Source organism: Polychytrium aggregatum, assembly GCF_025602895.1.
Source record: "Polychytrium aggregatum strain JEL109 chromosome Unknown BJ171scaffold_5, whole genome shotgun sequence".
Classification (NCBI taxonomy): Eukaryota; Fungi; Chytridiomycota; class Chytridiomycetes; order Polychytriales; genus Polychytrium; species Polychytrium aggregatum.
Genome location: NW_026516207.1, coordinates 973,880 through 991,282, shown reverse-complemented (window position 1 = coordinate 991,282; position 17,403 = coordinate 973,880). Strand labels below are relative to the sequence as shown.

General features: G+C 57.5%; 4 protein-coding genes across 4 annotated transcripts; 1 reads left to right on the top strand and 3 right to left on the bottom strand.

Annotated features, from left to right (window-relative positions):
- Positions 1 to 11: 11 nt before the first annotated feature.
- BJ171DRAFT_455620 (P-loop containing nucleoside triphosphate hydrolase protein) lies at positions 12 to 6,456 on the bottom strand. The gene is made up of 13 exons (XM_053108286.1): positions 5,935 to 6,456; positions 5,465 to 5,758; positions 5,041 to 5,370; positions 4,702 to 4,810; positions 4,551 to 4,607; positions 4,423 to 4,433; positions 3,710 to 4,322; positions 3,468 to 3,528; positions 2,439 to 3,258; positions 2,038 to 2,334; positions 1,730 to 1,877; positions 668 to 1,552; positions 12 to 352 (listed from the first exon to the last, which is right to left on the bottom strand). Exons 1-13 carry the CDS (start codon positions 6,306 to 6,308, stop codon positions 74 to 76), a joined length of 4,278 nt encoding a protein of 1,425 aa, XP_052970425.1. The 5' UTR covers positions 6,309 to 6,456; the 3' UTR covers positions 12 to 73.
- A 642-nt stretch (positions 6,457 to 7,098) lies between these two features.
- Positions 7,099 to 8,837, bottom strand: BJ171DRAFT_490995 (ribosomal protein L18e/L15P). The gene is made up of 4 exons (XM_053109693.1): positions 8,774 to 8,837; positions 8,105 to 8,164; positions 7,978 to 8,004; positions 7,099 to 7,713 (listed from the first exon to the last, which is right to left on the bottom strand). The coding sequence occupies exons 1-4, from the start codon at positions 8,774 to 8,776 to the stop codon at positions 7,246 to 7,248; spliced, it is 558 nt and encodes a 185-aa protein (XP_052970424.1). The 5' UTR covers positions 8,777 to 8,837; the 3' UTR covers positions 7,099 to 7,245.
- Positions 8,838 to 9,064: 227 nt separating this feature from the next.
- On the top strand, positions 9,065 to 11,630 carry BJ171DRAFT_490994 (pyridoxal phosphate-dependent transferase). The gene is made up of 5 exons (XM_053109692.1): positions 9,065 to 9,262; positions 9,522 to 9,578; positions 9,978 to 10,356; positions 10,512 to 10,861; positions 11,020 to 11,630. The coding sequence occupies exons 1-5, from the start codon at positions 9,227 to 9,229 to the stop codon at positions 11,542 to 11,544; spliced, it is 1,347 nt and encodes a 448-aa protein (XP_052970423.1). The 5' UTR covers positions 9,065 to 9,226; the 3' UTR covers positions 11,545 to 11,630.
- A 79-nt stretch (positions 11,631 to 11,709) lies between these two features.
- On the bottom strand, positions 11,710 to 16,973 carry BJ171DRAFT_490989 (prolyl oligopeptidase). Its single transcript, XM_053109691.1, has 19 exons — positions 16,796 to 16,973; positions 16,158 to 16,306; positions 15,890 to 16,010; positions 15,625 to 15,707; positions 15,411 to 15,497; positions 15,140 to 15,285; positions 14,846 to 15,016; positions 14,654 to 14,681; positions 14,420 to 14,537; positions 14,001 to 14,305; positions 13,754 to 13,814; positions 13,562 to 13,588; positions 13,341 to 13,429; positions 13,186 to 13,189; positions 13,038 to 13,058; positions 12,575 to 12,927; positions 12,230 to 12,401; positions 12,073 to 12,108; positions 11,710 to 11,937 (listed from the first exon to the last, which is right to left on the bottom strand). The coding sequence occupies exons 1-19, from the start codon at positions 16,955 to 16,957 to the stop codon at positions 11,872 to 11,874; spliced, it is 2,199 nt and encodes a 732-aa protein (XP_052970422.1). The 5' UTR covers positions 16,958 to 16,973; the 3' UTR covers positions 11,710 to 11,871.
- Between the last annotated feature and the right edge of the window lie 430 nt (positions 16,974 to 17,403).

Sequence of the window (17,403 nt, the reverse complement as noted above, 5' to 3'; positions counted from 1 at the left end):
GGTGGGCAGAGTGATGGGGCGCAGGATTGCTTCATTTGGCCACGGCAGTTGTACAAATTCGATACCCCCATGGTCACGCCGGGGAGATCTGCTGGGGGCAGCCCTCCCTGCCCCGCCTCACCAGGCCCTTGAGCAAGGCGGCATTGCTCGGCCCGCTGTCCTCGACCATGCGCGCAAAGATCGACTGTTCGATGCCTCTGTCGAGCAGAAGCGCCGCGGGTGTGTCGAACTCGGCCACGACGCCCTGGTCCATCACCAGGATCTTGTCGTAGTCGATGATGGTGTTGAGGCGGTGGGCGATCGTCAGCACGGTCGAGTTCTCAAAGTCCTCCCGGATTGACTTTTGAATCAGCTGGCGGGAATACATCCACCATGGACGGAGAGCGGGAGGGGTGAGGACACAGGCAATGTATCGTCCAGAACAGGAATGCGCCACGAGCTCCTCGCATCTTGCCAGCCGAGCAGCTGGTGAGTCCGGAGGGTATCCCGACGCAGGGTATCTCTGGTGGCCACGCAGGGCACGGCAGGCCGCCGCCGAATGGAACTGCCCACTTTGTCTTTGTTCTCGTCGCTCTGTCCATACAAGCCGCACCGCACCACCGGCATTCCCGGATGTCGCAACGGGAGCGAGGGAGAGTGAGAGTGAGAGTGAGAGAGGAGACTGTACCTGATCGGACTCGTAGTCGACGTTGGCGGTACATTCGTCGAGGACAACAATCTTGGGGCGCTTGAGGATGGCTCTTGCCAGACAGATCAGCTGCCGCTGTCCGACGCTCCAGTTCTCGCCATTGTCGGTGACCTTGGAGTCGAGACGGTCGTCCGTCGCCATGATGGCGCTCTTCATGCCGCTGCGCTCAAGAGCATCCCAGATCCTGGCGTCCGAGTGCTCCTGGAAGGGATCCAGGTTGCTGCGGATGGTGCCGGAAAAGAGAACAGGGTCCTGCGGGATGATACCGATGCGCGACCGAAGATCATGCAGGGTGAGCTGTGCTGTGTCGATACCGTCGATAACGATCGCACCGCCGCTCAGCTCAGTCATCCGGAAGAGGCTGAAGACCAGGGACGACTTGCCCGACCCGGTGCGGCCAACGACGCCAATCTTTTGCTTGGGCTCGACCCGGAGCATGACGCCCTTCAAGACCAGAGGCAAGTCGGCAGCGTAGCGCATCTGCACATCACGGAACTCAATGAGGCCCTGTGCAGGCCACGACCGCAGGGGTCGAATGCGTGGCTTTTTGACAGGACCCGCAGTGGCGGTGGCAGCCGGGATTGTGAGCGCCGAGTCTTGGATCTCAGCATCCATCTCCGGAGAAATGTCGGGGGTGTGCGGCTCGGCCTCGCTCTCAACGGTGCGGATACGTGGCTCGCGGACATGAAGATTGGTCGCCACAAGCCGCTCCTCGGGCTCAAGACTGGAATAGTGGACGATGCGCTCGACCGAGTTGAGCTGAATATCCAGTTCGGCTGCTTGGAAGATACACATGTTCAGCAGCGAAGTCAGCTGCAGCAGATATGAAATGGACAAGCCAATCTGCGAGGCCGAGACGGTTGCCTATGGAGGGAAAGCCGAGAGTGCACATGTCAGTGGCTGCTGGATGCATCTTGATGCGGCGTTGATGTCTGTGCAGTGGTGGTCGAGGATCTGCTACCCTCGGTCAAAGTCATGGCAGAGAGGACAGACACTGCATTCATGGCAAGTATTCCCCGTCGAATGACTGGGCATGCATACCCGGAAGATGGCTGCAAAGAGCGTCATGCTGTAGACCATCAGATTTCCGATCATCTCGAGCCGGATCTGGATCCACTTCTGGCCCGAGTACATCAGCAGGGCTGGCGACAGGTTCAGGTCAATCAGAGCCTCGGTCTTTTCGATGAATCTACAGAGTGTGGCCGCCAGGATTGACGTGGCCAGATCAGTAACGGTCGACGACAAACTACGGAGAGCACTTTGGTGCTGTGGGATTCAGCCAAGGCCAGAATGGGGTCGATCTCACGAGGCTCATATGCATGCAAGCAGCCTCGACTTGGGGCACACACCTGGACTCGTCCTTGTAAGCACGGATGGTCGAGAGCCCAGACATGGACTCGGAAATGTGCGCATAGAGCGGACTGCGGGTCAGCGACTCAATGCGCTTCAGCTCACGGGTACTCGTTCGATAGAGACGCTGGATGAAAAAGTAGAGCACCATCATGGGCACCAGCACAACTAGGAACCACGCCTTGGTGAAGTAGATGATCACAAGGAACGACGAGATCAGCGTGAGGATACTATAGAACAGCAGGCGGGCGGCATCGCCAATGGCGGTGTCAATCGAGTCCTGGTCCCTTGCGAATCTGGAGGAGTAAGACAAGACGATTCGATCGAGAGACGGTAAGACGGCAGCAAGGCGGCACCAGCGAGACAAGGCGGAGGGGGGGGGCGCCATCGCCAGACTTGCCTGTTGATGATGCGGCCGATGGGTGTGGTGTCGAAAAACCGAATGGCCGATCCAAAGACTCCGTTGAGAGCAAGTCCGTGCAGATTCTTGGCAGACTGGATGCTGCCAATGGCGACCAGGCACGAGTAAAGCAACAGCGCACAGCTCTGCAGAAGCCCCAGCCCCGCGAAAATGCCCATGTAATCGGCCCGTGGGAGGTCGGGGTACAGCAGCTGCGACCAGGACACCAGCCACAGATCATTCGAGAGCCGGGTGACTTGCGTAAATATCAAACTGAATGCCAACACCGCGATGAACGACACTGATCCGCATGCCTTGAGATACGAGAGGAAAACCTTGGTCTGGACGGCACCGGTCAGGCGCTCTTCCTGCTGCATTTGATCCCGTGTACGCTTCATCTCGTGGCGGACGACCTTCTCGGTTCGGGCATTGGCTTCCTTTTCGTTGCTGAGGGTAGCATGCTTCGAAGGGACCTCCGACTCGGCCAGGGTCTCAATTGATGGCATGGTCTCGGCCTGGTGGCGGTCCAAGGAGTCGTCGATTTCCAAGCTGTCGTCATCCGAGCTTTCATCGCCGCCGACCGAATCGATGCCTCCGTAGGAGGTCATCAGCCGGGCGAATTCTCCATCAAGCGCCATCAGGTCAGCAAAGCTGCCTTGCTCCTGAATCTGGCCATGGGCCATCAAGATGACATGGTCGCACTGTGGAACGAGATGGAGCTGATGGGTGACAAAGAGCCGAGTCTTTTGGTTCAACGCCGCTCGAATGCACCGCTCAAAGATGTAACGACCGACGTGTGCATCAACGGCGCTGAGAGGATCTGTTGAAGATATGAAGCAAAACGGTCAGATCACCAAATATAGGACAAGTCCATGTTCGTACTATGCCAAATCGACACTTTGGATGCAAGGCCGTGGGCTTGATGTCGGGATGGGTGCCAATCGACATGCAAGACGGCCATAGTAGGAGATGCAGTGGCTTTGCACTTTGCCCAACAGAAAGCGAGGCGATTATTGCTGGCTGACATACCATCCAGCAGAACGATATCCGAGTCGGCGTAGACTGTCCTTGCGATCGAAATTCGTTGTTTCTATCAATACAAAGTAAGGCAAGCGGCAGTTAGTCAGTGATTGAACCGAATGAGCCGTCTATTGATGGAGTGCTGAAACGCCACTAGGTTCGATCTTGCGGCTCGGATCGACTGCTTTTCGCGATGCGCATGGTTGTTCCCAAGCTGTGTGTACGCAAGCACCGGACTTGTCCCAGCTTACCTGTCCGCCGCTGAGGTTGACGCCACGCTCTCCGATCTCTGTCTGATCGCCATCGGGCAAGATCTCCAGATCTCTGGCGAGAGCGCAGTCCGATATGACTCGCTCGTACCGGACTCGGTCATAGGCGGAGCCAAACGTGATGTTCTCTTCGACTGACGAGTTTACGATCCACGCTTGCTGGGGACAGTATCCAATAGATCCGCCCAAGGTGATGTGTCCGCTCGTGCATTTGAGCTCGCCAATGATCGCACTGAGCAGCGAGGACTTGCCGGATCCAACAGGCCCAACAATCGCCACTAGCGAGCCCCGAGGGACGGCCAAATCGAGGCTCTTTAGAGAGAAGATGCTGCCAGGCACAAGAAGATCGACTTCACTCCCATGTGTGTCGAAGCCAATGGCATCTGTGTGCTTGAATGACTCTTTCTCTTCTTTGGGCTTTGCGAGCTTCTCTGGCGAAACAGGTGTCTCCAACGGCACCTCCCACTCAAAGTGGGCGCCGTTGATCTCGACTGCAAGCTTGCCATCGGGATTGTACTGGATTTGAGACTCGATCTCGGCAGCATCCATGAATCTCTGAATGCGTCTGAAACCGACCATGCCGTCCATGAGCGTGCTGGCAAGCGAGAGTGGTGGTGCGTTAGTGCAGCTCGGCTTGGCTGGATTCGTTGGCCGGAGGCTGTACAAACGACTGCGCGGATACCAGGCAAACTCACCCGAGCATGACCTGGGACAGAATGGAAAATCACTGATTAGACGGTCGGAGGAATCGCATAGGAGCCATTGGGCATCAGCCAGCCGGACAGCGAGCTCGCAAACAGAGCTCGCAAACAGAGCTGCTTACCGGAATCCACATGATGGGCTGTCGGAGTTGGTTGAAAAGGGCAAGGGCCGAGAACACCTGAGCGAGTCCACCGATACGAGACAATGTGAGTCGGATATGCGGTGCTATGCGAGGTCAAACGGACGACCGCCGGACCATCAGACATACTGACCGAGGTTGCGTTGAAAACCGGGGAGATGGATCCATAGACCAAGAGCGTTACAGCGCTCGCGATGGCTGGAAGGGCAAAACCAAGACCCGAGAACACGGCCCGGATCAAGCTGAGGACAGCGTTGTGTGGATGCGATGCGATGCGATGCGATTACAGATGGACAATGATCGATGACGCACGCCAGAGTTGTTGATGAGAGCCGCAGGGAAGATCGGAGATGTCGTCAGCGATGACTCTTGCAAGCCGGATCGACCCACGGATCCGGCACTGGCACTGGCATCGGCACTGACATCGGCACCGCCCTCGCTCCGCCGCCCGGTTCGTCTGCATCAAATATACCTGGCGCGAACGACCAGCTTCAGCTCCCAGTCTCGGATGTCCAGGATCTTCCCAATAAAGCTCCGCTCCCACCCAAAGAACTTGACCACCCGGATTCCGCTGACAATCTCCTGGGTGAACTTGACGCGCTGGTCTGTGATCTTGGCGGTTGAGGTTCTGAGCTTGACGAGGGCCTTGATCATGATGGCTTGGATGGGCACAAACACAAGTAGTATCGCTATGCCGGCCAGGCCAGCGACGCCGATGGTAAGATACAGCACAACGGTTGTGACCGAGAGCCACAGCGGAAACGTCCAGATGAGATGAAACTGCTGGATCGAGTTCTCGATTCTGCAAGAGACGATAACTGCTGCATGAGCGATTATTCTGCACCGCTGGCGTGACCGGGTTGGACAGCTCCGAGAGTCGGCAGGAGCGAGCTTACCGAGTGCAGTCCGTTGAGACCATGTTGACAACGACTCCTCCATGAAACTCCTGGCGGGATTTGCCCGACAGTTTCAAGGTTTTGCGATAGATGACAGTGGTCAGCACGCCCTTGATGGCAGTGGCATACTCGATCGAGACTTGGCCCAGGAACATGTTGCAGATCGAGGACAGGCTCGTGAGCAGGAGAAAGCCAAGCGAAATCAGGTAGGTGTTGGCGAGAGGAGGAGGGTTCTGGCCGTTGTTGGCTTGGCTTTGCACGACGCTCTGGATAAGCCCCTGCATCAAGAACGGGCTGGCGTGGGTTCGTTACGAAGGAGTCAGAACAAAAGCCGTCAAAGGCGACGTCCATTGCTGCATGGACCAAGCCAAAGCCCATCCGAATGATCCAAAATGAAGCGCCCGCCCGAGGAATGCTTGGGCATGAAGCGAAATACGGGAGAGCTGAGCAATGCCTCACAGATGCATTACCAGAATGCTATCGACGAATCTGCCACAAACTTCAAGAGTCCGACGGAAAAGTACTTCCATCCGAGAAGCCTGATAACGATCCCGAGAACGCTCGGGGCCTTGCCGCTCTGCAGGGCCCGATTCCAATGCTCCTCAAACTGAAGCACAAGCACGCTGGATTTCTGCTCATGGTCCAGCTGGAAGAGGTCTTCGGGCTGCAGCGGCCGCTTGGAGCCCAGCTTGTAGAGCGGATTGAGCCAGGAGATGGTCCAGATGGACCAAGCCGTTCTCGATCGCAGCGGACGCTGGGCAGGATCGGGGGTGGCGATGGTGTCATCAGCCACAACCTCGGCTTTGGGCTTTTCGGCGACGGAGGGATGCCGACCGGGGGTCATATCAGACGAGGGTTGCTGACTCGGGAGAGAGAGTAGAGTGCAGGGATCAGCCAAAAGGCGAGGGAGCGATTGACGCTTGAAGATCGAGAGCGAGCTCGGAATGCGACCCGGTGAGGATTCAAGCCGGCACCAGTCGGCAGAAACGGCGGGATACGCTGCAGAGAAGCCACGCCGGAGAACACCTGCGTCTCTTAAGTGTTGTCGGCACTGACAAATTGCAGGAGAGCCCATGCGGATCGCAGTCGCAGCCCCGTCGGGCCTGCAGGAGGGGGCTGCTTCCATGCACCGCTTGCGTGGCCAGGCCGGAGGACGCGGTGGGGCGAGCGTGCCCACCCTGATGTGCGCAGCACGTCCATGGCCGCGAGCGCAGAGGCCGCTGCATGCCAGCACGGGCGGATCGAGAGCACCGAGAGGATCAAGCGGATCAAGCGGGCCAGGCAGAGCGGCAAAGCCAGAGCGAGTCAATCGAGTCAGCGGAGTAGTGCCGGGACCGGGCGACCGCACTGCCCATGCTGCAATCCCGTCGTGGGGCTGCGTTGTGGGTGGGTGCGGGCCCGGGCATGTTGTCAACAACCGAGCGGGGTGTGGGCTGCTCGGTGAGGAAGGCGGTGAGGAGGGCGATGGCCAGAGTAGACATTTGTCTGGCCGGATGCAGATACGGCGATCGCATATGCTCCTGGGCCAATGGGGACATTATCACCGCACGACGAGGAGTCTGGCTCGAAGCAACAGACCGACCGACCGAGGGGGGAGGAGAGACGTGGCCGCTGGACAAAGGATTGGGTCGGCATTCTTGTTGAACCGAGAGCTTTATTGAACCATCGACAATAAAAATGCCAGCTCCAAATGCATATAGACGGATATGATCCATCCCCAGTGTATTTGGTCAAAACCACCAGGAATCGTCCTTTTCACATAATGAGTCTGTATTTGGCACTTAGTTGCGGTAGCCACGAGAAGATCTGCGGCCACGAGCGCGCTCGAACTTTCGTCCCTTGGATCGGACGTAGGGCTTGACGTGGGAGCCAGGGACACCGGCGGCACCAAAGTGCTTGACGGCCTCGCGGGTGTTGCGGCGACCGCGGATCAGGACGGTGTTCTTGCCAAGGGGAGAGCGGAGAGCGAGCTGATCGAAGGTGAGGATCTCGCCACCAGCAGCCAGAATACGGGCACGAGCGGTTTCAGTGACACGGAGAGCGGCAACGGTGACCTTGGGGACCTCGAGCAAGCGGTTGTCGTCGGTGATGGTTCCAACAACGACAGCGATCTTGTCCTCCTTGCCGGCGGTGAAGCGAGCGAGACCAGAGAGGGAGACGGGAGGACGGTTGACACGCGACATAAAGAGACGCTTGAGAACGACCTTGTTGAAGTTGGACTCGGTACGGCGAGCAAGGAAGCGGTAGAGCTGTTCGGGGACGGGGCAGGGGCAGATCCGGTCGAGTTGGTCTTAGCACACGAGCCCACAGTGCGCCTGCCTCGACAGGCCAAAGCCGCGCAGATTTGCCAGGACACCTGTCCTCTCAACTTGCGCTTCTGCACGCTACATCTTTCGGCGATGCACTTCGGATCGGCAGTCTCCAGTATGCGACAGATGCAGCAATCTGGATCCAGAATATATCCGCACACGACACCGAGCCAGAGGCCGACGCAGCATAAGGGCCACACTAACCTTGACGAGCAGGCGCAAGTAGACGTTCTGTTGGATCAAAGGCAGCGGGGTGTTAGATGCATCCGTTACGATCGCTATCGGCACGGCTGGTTGCGATTGCAATGCCGCAGCATGCGATGATGCTTACGTCAGACTTGGGAGCGGCGCGAGCACGCTTCTTCTCGTGGTGCTTTCTGATGTCGATACCCTAAGTTGCAGGACAAGATCCGAATGAGTGTGCCGATACGGATTGATATTCCTCGTTGGCACACCGCTGTGCGTGATGAATGCGCATCCGTCCGTTATCCATCCATTGACCGATCCGGCTAGACACAGCCATCGCTGTCGCTCGCTGATTCCTGCAACAAATCCGTATGAATTTGCCGATTGTGGTGCCATCTGCTGGTGCTGGAGAAAGGCTTGGGGATGTCTGACGCCGTCTCCGTGATCGCCGGAGAGTCGTTTTGTGCTCCAATAGTCCGGTTTGCCACTGACTTGCTGAGGGGTGGCCTATTCCGTGCATGCAATTCTCGGGCTTGCAGTCGATAGAGTCGTGTCGCCGGCCATCGCATTGTCGAGGACTTTCACAAGTCGAGTTCAGGTCGAGGTCGAGATGCTGTTGATTGGTATCAGCCCGGCTGCCGCAGGTCGACTGTTGGATCGACTGCTGAATCGACGGGTGGATCGATAGGTGGATCGACGGGTGGATCGATATATCGATGGACGAATGGATGGACGGATGGATGGACGGATGGATGGATGGATGGATGGACGGATGGATGGACGGATGGATCGATGAGCGCGGCCGCCGACTCACCATTATGTCTTATTGCGGTCCAACAGGAAATGGCCGAATGCAAAAGGAGAGAGGGAAATGTGTGTTGAGCCAGCCCAGCAACTTTTTGGGCCGTGGCAGCAGCGCGGCCCTCACGCAGAGCCACGGGCGCGAGCTAGGGCGTGGTACAAGCAAGGGCTGTGCGGTCGCACAGCCGAGGGTTAGGGCTGTGGCCGGCTGCACCCGGCTCGAGCCCGGCTGGAGCCAGAGTGCTGCGCATGTGATGGGGGTGATTCCGAGATAAGTCGATCTGTCACGCCGATTCCGACTCGACCACCATCTCGATTTAAGCACTCGATCGGCGCCCTTCCCGAGCCTGTCTCTCTGCTTGCGCATCTCGTGCCCACCGCATTTCCCGGTCCCTGGCTGTCTGATCCGACGTCGTCTCCAGCACCCGCATCGTTTTCCGCCTCGCTCAACCACCACCCAGCAACCATGTTGACCATCGCTCGTCTGACCCGCGCGGCTCCTGTGAGTCCCCGCTTTTGCTCGACCGGCCGGCGATCAAGGCTGCGTCCACAGCACAGCCTCGCATATGCACCTAGCTTTGCGTCTGTCGCCGATTCAGTCTCTGTGTGTCGCTGGAACACGCAGGCTGCAGGCACTGAGGAGCATCGCTGCAAACGGTGGTCTCGATGAACTCTCGACCCGGACTCTGGCGGCTCCCTCGGCTGCTCCTTGTCGGTGGCTGACCTGATCTGCTTTCTCCTGCTTTCTCCTGTCTCGCCAGCTCCGCGCCAAGTTCCAGGTTCACAGAGGCTTCTCGTCCATGTCGTGTGTCCGACAGGTGAGCACCTCGCTCAACAACTATATCTGGCACCCTGCTTCGATATGTCGCTCGAGAGCAGTTACGGATGCAAGTTCCGGGATGCCCATCGCACCGGCCGAGTTTGCCTTTGAGTGGCTGGATCTCGATATTGCCACATGTGTCCGACATGTCGATCCGCATCTGTTTTGACAAGCCTATGCAGGTGTCGGTTGGGCCAGTTGTCCTCCTCGGACATGGATCTGAGAACTGGCGGTCGGACCGTCATCAATAGAACGCACTCTGTCTGACTCTGGAGCAGCGTTCTCGTTGTCGGTTGCTAGCCGGGGCTAATATGGATGATTATCTTCCGATCCAACTCTCCGCGGCTCAAACCGGTCATCCTCTTGATCGGTTCGGTTCGGCTCGGCTCGGCTCCAGGCAACCCACTTGGACAAAGATACCCACGCTTCCACTGCCCAGCGTCTCCAGGAGGACTCCAAGGTCCTGCTCTCGCTGTACGGACGCCCCTCGCTCATCTTCACCCACGGCCAAGGTGTCCGACTCTTTGATCTTGCCGGTCGCTCCTACCTCGACATGAACGCCGGCATCGCCGTCAACGCCCTTGGCCACAACCACCCGCAGGTTACCAAGGTCATCAGCGAGCAGGCCCAGAAGCTCATCCATCTCAGCAACCTCTACCACAACGAAAACGCTGGAGACCTTGCCAGGCTTCTCGTCGCGCAGCTCAACGGCCGCGGCAAGTGGTCTGAGGGCGCCAAGGTGTTCCTGTGCAATTCCGGCACCGAGGCCAACGAAGGTGCGCTGCTGCATAGCCTGTCCGAACATCCGCCGCCCTGCCCGGCGCTTGGGCTGCGTTGCCCATCCGTCTTTGGGCACGGTTTGGGACGCTTATTGCGATGGCGCCACTGCCGCGGCCGCTCTCGGAACTGGCTAACCCGTATTTCCTTCCAGCCGCCATCAAGTTCGCCCGCAAGTATGGTAAGGCCAAGGGCAACAACCCAAACAAAGACACGATCGTCTCCTTCAGCAATGCCTTCCACGGCCGCTCGCTCGGTGCTCTGTCGGCTACCCCCAATCCCAAGTACCAAGCTCCCTTTGCGCCGCTGATTCCCCACTTTGTTCACGGCGAGTTCAACAACATTGCCCAGCTCAAGGATCTTATCAACGAGAACACCTGTGGTGTCTTTGTCGAGCCTGTCCAGGGTGAGGGCGGCATTCACCCGTCTACCCACGCCTTCCTGAAGGCCCTCCGCGAGCGCTGCGACGAAGTCGGCGCCGTGCTTGTCTTTGACGAGATCCAGGTCGGTCCTCTGTGCCGCACTACGCATCTCTCACATGGAGGAGGTTCGCAAAGGGCGCTGACTCGGAGTCGACACATGGTCTATGCTGACAAACGCTTGCCCCGTCCCCTGTCGTCTCCGCATCGCTTGGCCTGTTCCTGCGGTTGTAAACTTGACAGTGTGGCTTGGGTCGACTTGGAAGCTTCTATGCCCACCAGCAGTACGACATTACTCCCGACATCGTCACGATTGCCAAGCCTATTGCCAACGGCCTCCCCGTCGGTGCTACCATTGTGAGCGAGGCCGTCGCCTCGGTGATCAAGCCTGGTGACCACGGCACTACCTTTGGCGGCTCGCCATTCGCTTCAGCCGTCGCCAAGGAGGTGTGCAGCATCATCCAGACCCCGCAGTTCCTGCAGGGCGTCCACAAGAAGGGCGTCTACCTCTTGGAAAAGTGCAAGGAGGCTGCCGCCGGCAGCAAGCTCGTCGCGGAGGTGCGCGGCAAGGGTCTCATGGTGGGCATCCAGCTCAACGAGGGCGTCAGCACCCAGACTTTTGTTGATCTTGCCCGCGAGCACGGCGTGCTTGTCATCTCGGCCGGATGCAACACCGTCCGCCTGGTCCCGCCGCTGATCATCCAGGAGTCTGATATCGACGAGGCTACGGCCGTGTTCAAGCAGGTCCTGCAGAAAATGGAGCAGTAGTAGCTGTCACCGTGCTTGCCTTGCTCCAGACTCTTACAGCAGCCGGCTTGGATGCTCTCTGCTGCTGCTGCTGCTGCTGCTGCTGCAGTTGCCGTTCATGTCTTTGTGCCGCCATCGACAGACCAAAGGGACAGTCGATGCAGCGCTTTTCCGGCCCAAAGGCTATATTGAAATAGATATGCAGCCATTGCTCATGCGCTCATCTCACCGAGCCGGTGCACCCGTTTCACATGCATTGCCTCGGTCGGTAATGCAAAGGCGACACCTGCTGCCGCTCCATTAGGCTGCGGCGGATCTCGGGACGAGATAATTCTCTCGATGTCACTCTTAAGCCCTCCACTCCAGGCCCAGGACGGCGCCGGCAAAGGCAAACTTGTCGGTAGCAGCGTCGATCTGTGGGGTAATCGAGCGAAAGCACGATCAGTATCCGGGTGCGCAACATGCAGCCGTCAACGCTATCCAACAGTTCATGGCATTCAACAACACTCGACATTCAACAGCACACGGCACTCAGCGGGAGACACTTACTCTCTGCTTGGTGCTCATACCAGCGCCGTGGCCAGCCTGTGATCGACAGTGGGAGGCATGGTTGGATGGTGCTTAGAATGGTGCGCCGACACCGGGTAATCCAATGACATTCAGTCAGCGCATTTAAAGGGCTGCCAGTGGCAAGTCCCTCCCCTACCTTGGTCTCGATGCGGATGCAAAGTGGCTGCGGGTTGTTGCGCGCAGTGTGCTGCAGCTCCGCAATCAGCTTGTACGAGTGGAGAGGAACTACGCGATCGTCGTGGTCGCTGGTGCACAGCAGAACAGCGGGATAGGGCTTGGTAGACTGCACGTTGTGGAGAGGCGAGTAGCTGTTGCCGACACAGATTGTAGATTGCAGAGTCAGACCGAGTCATTCGGAGGACAGGGAAGCATATCCCTTCCGCATCAGTGCCACCAAGAGCACATATGGGGGGGGGGAGGGCATCACAATTCGCATTCCCTCCATTCGCGATTCCCAAGACCCCCGCTTTGCAGTGTCTACCTGAGGATATACTCCAGATCCTCCTTCTTGTCGGGGTTGCCGTAGTCCGAGACCCAGGCGTGGCCGATGGTGAACTTGTGGAAGCGGACAACATCCATAACGCCGACATCGGCGATGCCAACACCAAACAGTTCGGGGGCCTGGTTGACGCAAGCGCCGATCAGGAGGCCGCCGTTGGAGCCGCCGTTGATGATCAGCTTGGACGAAGTTGTGTAGCCTCCAGAAACTAGGTGCTTGGCGGCGTGCTGGAAATCGTCAAAGCAGTTCTGCTTCTTGAAGAGCTTGCCCTGGTTATACCACTTTTCTTCGCCGTATTCGCCTCCGCCGCGGATGTTGGCTACGGCAACGACACCCTGTGTAGCGGTAAAGCAAAAGCTGTCAGATACTGCAGGCCAATAAGGCGTCGCACGTGGAGATTCCAGGGCCAGAACCCAGGGGAAGCAGCGGAAGACGGGTAACTTACCCCGAGATTCTGGATAAAGGTCTGTGGGGCCGGTCGCAACGAATTCAGAGGCGATGGGCAAATGTCCCGGAAGGAAATCAGAAAATAGCGTGTGAGAAGTCACATCATGACCGATAGATTCATTATTGACAGTCGCGACATGACTTACGAGCCTGGACACAGAGGAACAAGAGGACAAGAGAGAGTCAGAGCCAATCATCCACGGAAGCATGTTGGCGAGCAACACAAGCAGCTTGGCCTTTAGGAGCCGTCGACTCTGTTCAGTGCCAAGGACTCGCGTATGAATGTCCAGAGTGATCTTACCAAGTGACGTTGAAGGTGGGGGTCACAGAGATGTTGAAGCCACCGTAGCCATAGAGCAGGGCAGGATGCGAGCCGTCCAGAGCGATGCCCTAGAGCCACGCCACAATAGCGGTTACCAAAGACATGTCGTCAAAGTCACAGCAGCTTCAAGATCGACATTGCGGCTGACCATCTGACGAGCGCTCAGCTTCGAGACAGCCATTATAGCTCACGCGACTCACCTTGCGGGAGATGATAAACATGGGGATCTGCGGCGGCCAGTAGATCAGGTCCAGGACAGAACAATGCAAGACAGTGAGGGGAATTGATGAGCACGCTGCTCGGAGACGATTCATCGAGCATCGATCGCTGCAGCGGACTCTATGCACACACGGTCAAGTTTGCAGCATTTGAAGAGTCTGCGCGATCCGCACCTTTGTTCCGTCCTTGCTAGGATAGAAAACCTGCTTGGTTTCGAACTGACTGTCGTCGAAGCTGCATGAAGAAGCAAAGACGATGATACTCGAATTGTCAATGGCTGCAGTGTCAGACACGCTGGCCACCCCATGCTTGAACGCACGTCGGTGAGGATGCATGTCCACACTCATGGAGCTCTGTGCAGCGGAATACGCATCAGAGGCGGCGTGAGGCTGTGCCGAGTCCCACACACCGGATACGCACCCTTCGAGGTGAACCTGTCGGAACACGGTCTGCTCCAGAGTGTCGACATCGTAGCGGTAGATGACGCCGGGGCTGAGGAAGCTGATGACGCTGTAAAAGAGTTCCTTGCTCTTCTTTTTGCTCGACAGCGAGCTCACGATGACACCGACGGGGAGAGGCAACTTGGCAAGCTGCGATCCCTCGAGGCTGTAGAGATAGCCAACACTCTTGACGTCCTGGAGGTAGATCAGCACGAGCTTGTTGTGATCGATGACGCTGACGTCTTCGAGCAGGTCATCCCGCTCAGGGACAACTTCGATGAAGCCCTGGGGACAGCAAATCGACAGCGACGACGGGACATTAGCCAGTGAGAACGAGTGGGACGGTGCTAGATCGAAGGAGTGCTATGCGCCATCTCAATCAACAGCTGGGCTACTTACTGCCTCCGTGTTGTTGATGTCATACTTGACAACACGGCGCTTGGGAGCACCATCGGTGGTCGTGAAATAGAAGACCGATCCCTCGTTGGTGATGTACGAGTACGAGTACTCAAATTTGCTGCAGTTCCAAGGCAGCGACATTCTTAGTGACACAGTCGCACAGGGCAAGCGATAGCTGGTGATACTGCACAGGCATCCTCCTCGTCCTTTCCATCAAAGCAGGCGGCCACTTACTCCTTGACAGCGACGAACTGGGGGCGTTCTGTTTGGGCAGTTTGGATGTGTGAGCCGGCTAAACGAGCATCGGGACACCAAGATGCACACGCAGAGACCCGCGGGCAGTGATGCGTGACTATTGTTCCCCACAAACCCAAGGACGAAAGGCAGTGGGATTTGCCAAGAGGCGGTCCCGCAGCCCATACTCACCATTGATGCCATTGGCCTCAAGGTCAAAGTAGTAGACCAGGTTGGCGGGATCGCAGCTCTCGCTGATGCTGACAATCAGGTACTTTCCGTCGTCGGACACCACGCTGCCGGGCATGTACTGCGGGTGCTCGGGGTCCTTCCAGATCAAGACGTCCTCGCTCTGCGGCTTGCCTAGCATACGAGAGAATGCAGAGTCAAAAGAAGAAGCCCGCAACAAGGTCAACGCACACGCTGGCCACCCTTCAGGCTGCTTTCCAGCAGCTGGCACAATCTCGTCGGCGGTAGCTCACTTACCGATGCGGTGATAGTACAGCGCAGCGTTTGTGTTCTGGTTGGTTTCAGTGCCAGCCTTGTCGCCCGAGACATTCTCGGGCTTGGGATAGCTGGTGTAGAAATATCCCTTCTCGTCGTGGGTCCATTCGATGCTCGTGAACTTGGCCCTAGAGCCGGGGCAGACCAAGGGTGCGATGGACGTCAGTCGTTGCAAAGAATGTGTCGAAGTGACGGGTGCTCCTTTTGCTTCGGTCGCCCCCCCCCTTTTGCTTCAGTCGCCGGTCATGCTCACCAGTGAACCGGATCATCAACCTCTCCAGTGGCACCATCCTTGGTGCTCTTGACGTGGATGGTGACCCAGTCACTGCCGCTGGCCGAGCTGTGGATGCAGAGATTCCACGGTGATCGGCATTGATAGATGCGGGAGATTTGGTCAGTATGATGGACATGATATGGACGGACATCAAAGCCACGATCGAAAGAGCGGATATTGGACAGAGACTCACAGGGCATAGGCAAACAGATCGCCCGACTCCGAGAAGCTATAAGTGTTGAGGGAGACGGTGCCATCTTCGGAAAGGGTGTTGGGCTGCGGATAGAGGACGCAGGCACAGATGCCGACCCAGCGGCACGAGTCAGACGCTAGTTTCCTTGCCGTCCACATTCTCAGCCATCGATCTTGGGCGCGAGGACATCAATCTTGACAGCCATCTCGTACATGACCGGCCAAGACAGCGCCGCGGGCGAATCCGTGTCCTGTAAGCGACTTACATCAAAGAAGACTTTGGGCTCGCCCGTAAGCGAGTCCTGCTTGTAGAGGACAGACTGGGCCTGAAGGCCACTGTTGTGGAAGTAGTAGTAGCTGTCGCCACGCTTGAAGGGGCAGCCGAATCTGCATTGCGGCGCGACCAGATTGAGGCGGCGGCGGCATACGAGGAGGAGGAATACGTGGAAGAGATCGTCAGGACACCAGCCATGGCGCAGGAACAGAGAGAGGTCGTAGGGCGTTACAAATGCTGGTGAGAGAGAAACACGAGACCTCTCGTAGTTGAACATCTTGGTCAAACGCTCGCGGAAGGTCTCCTTCCAGGTGTTCTTGGCGATGATGGACTGGAAGAACGTGTTTTGGTTGTTGACGAACTCGACTGTTTCGGGCGCATCGGGATCTTCGAGCCATCGGTAAGGATCCTAGTCAGCATTAGCGAGCGAGCGATCCAGAGAGAGAGAGGGAGGAAGAGGGAGAGAAGATCCGCGGCGTTTGCATATGGAAGAGAAATGTGGTCAATGTCAGCTGCCTGTATAGGCGAAAGCCGGAAATGGGCCCAACGAAACATGTGCTGATCAGCGGATGGGGCCCCACGACAAACGGATGCCAGCGGCAGATCGAAGCAAACGGCTTGCTCGATGGGCGCTTGCATCCCCGATCCATTTCGCCTGCCGAGCCTGGGAGACGGCAAGTCCGCAACGGAAGCAAAGAACCCAATAATCGCTGCTGGTAGCGTGTGCTGTTGGCAAGTTGTGTCGATGACAACGCCAAGGGCTGGAAAGATGCCTCGGTTATGCCCATATGTCACAATGTCTGATGGGAGGAGGGGGGGGAGAAGGGAGCAGACTAGAGAAAGAGGAAGGAGGGAAGGGAGCCGATGGTCAGCGGCCATCAAGCGATTTGTGGCCCACCTTGATGATGTTGCCGTGGAGACTCTCGGTGACGGACTCGTCGCGGCGGATGGCAGGGTATTCGGACATATTGGAGCGAACGGGAGGGAAGAGGAAGGGTCGCTTTGGGCAGATGAAGGCAGCGGTGGGCTTGATCCGGCGGACGAGTCGACTGAGGATCATCGGGGGTGATGGGGGGGGGCAAGGGGGCGTGCCCGTGGTATTTACGGGCGATCCAATTAAAAACGGGACACCCGGGTTTTTGACCATTCATCGACTATTTTGTTACCCAATGTGATCGCGCGCTGGCCATGACCATTCGCCACACATCCGACTTTCGCACCGCCGCATTGCGATGCTACGCCCTCATCCATAGCCTGTGTAAGGTTGCCTCCATCTTCAGTGTGTCCAAGAGCACCATCCATCGCTGGCACTCCGAGACCAGTGTGCAGGTCGATTGTGGAGACCGGAGAGCGACCGGTGGTCTTCACTCGGAGGCTGACAAAGTGATCTGTTATATTTCTTATGGCATAGTTAGACGCATGCACAGCACATACTACATGTTCATGGAAACGGCTATATTGTCCCGTTTTTTTTCTGAATAAAGTGTATATGGTCGGTGAGCGATT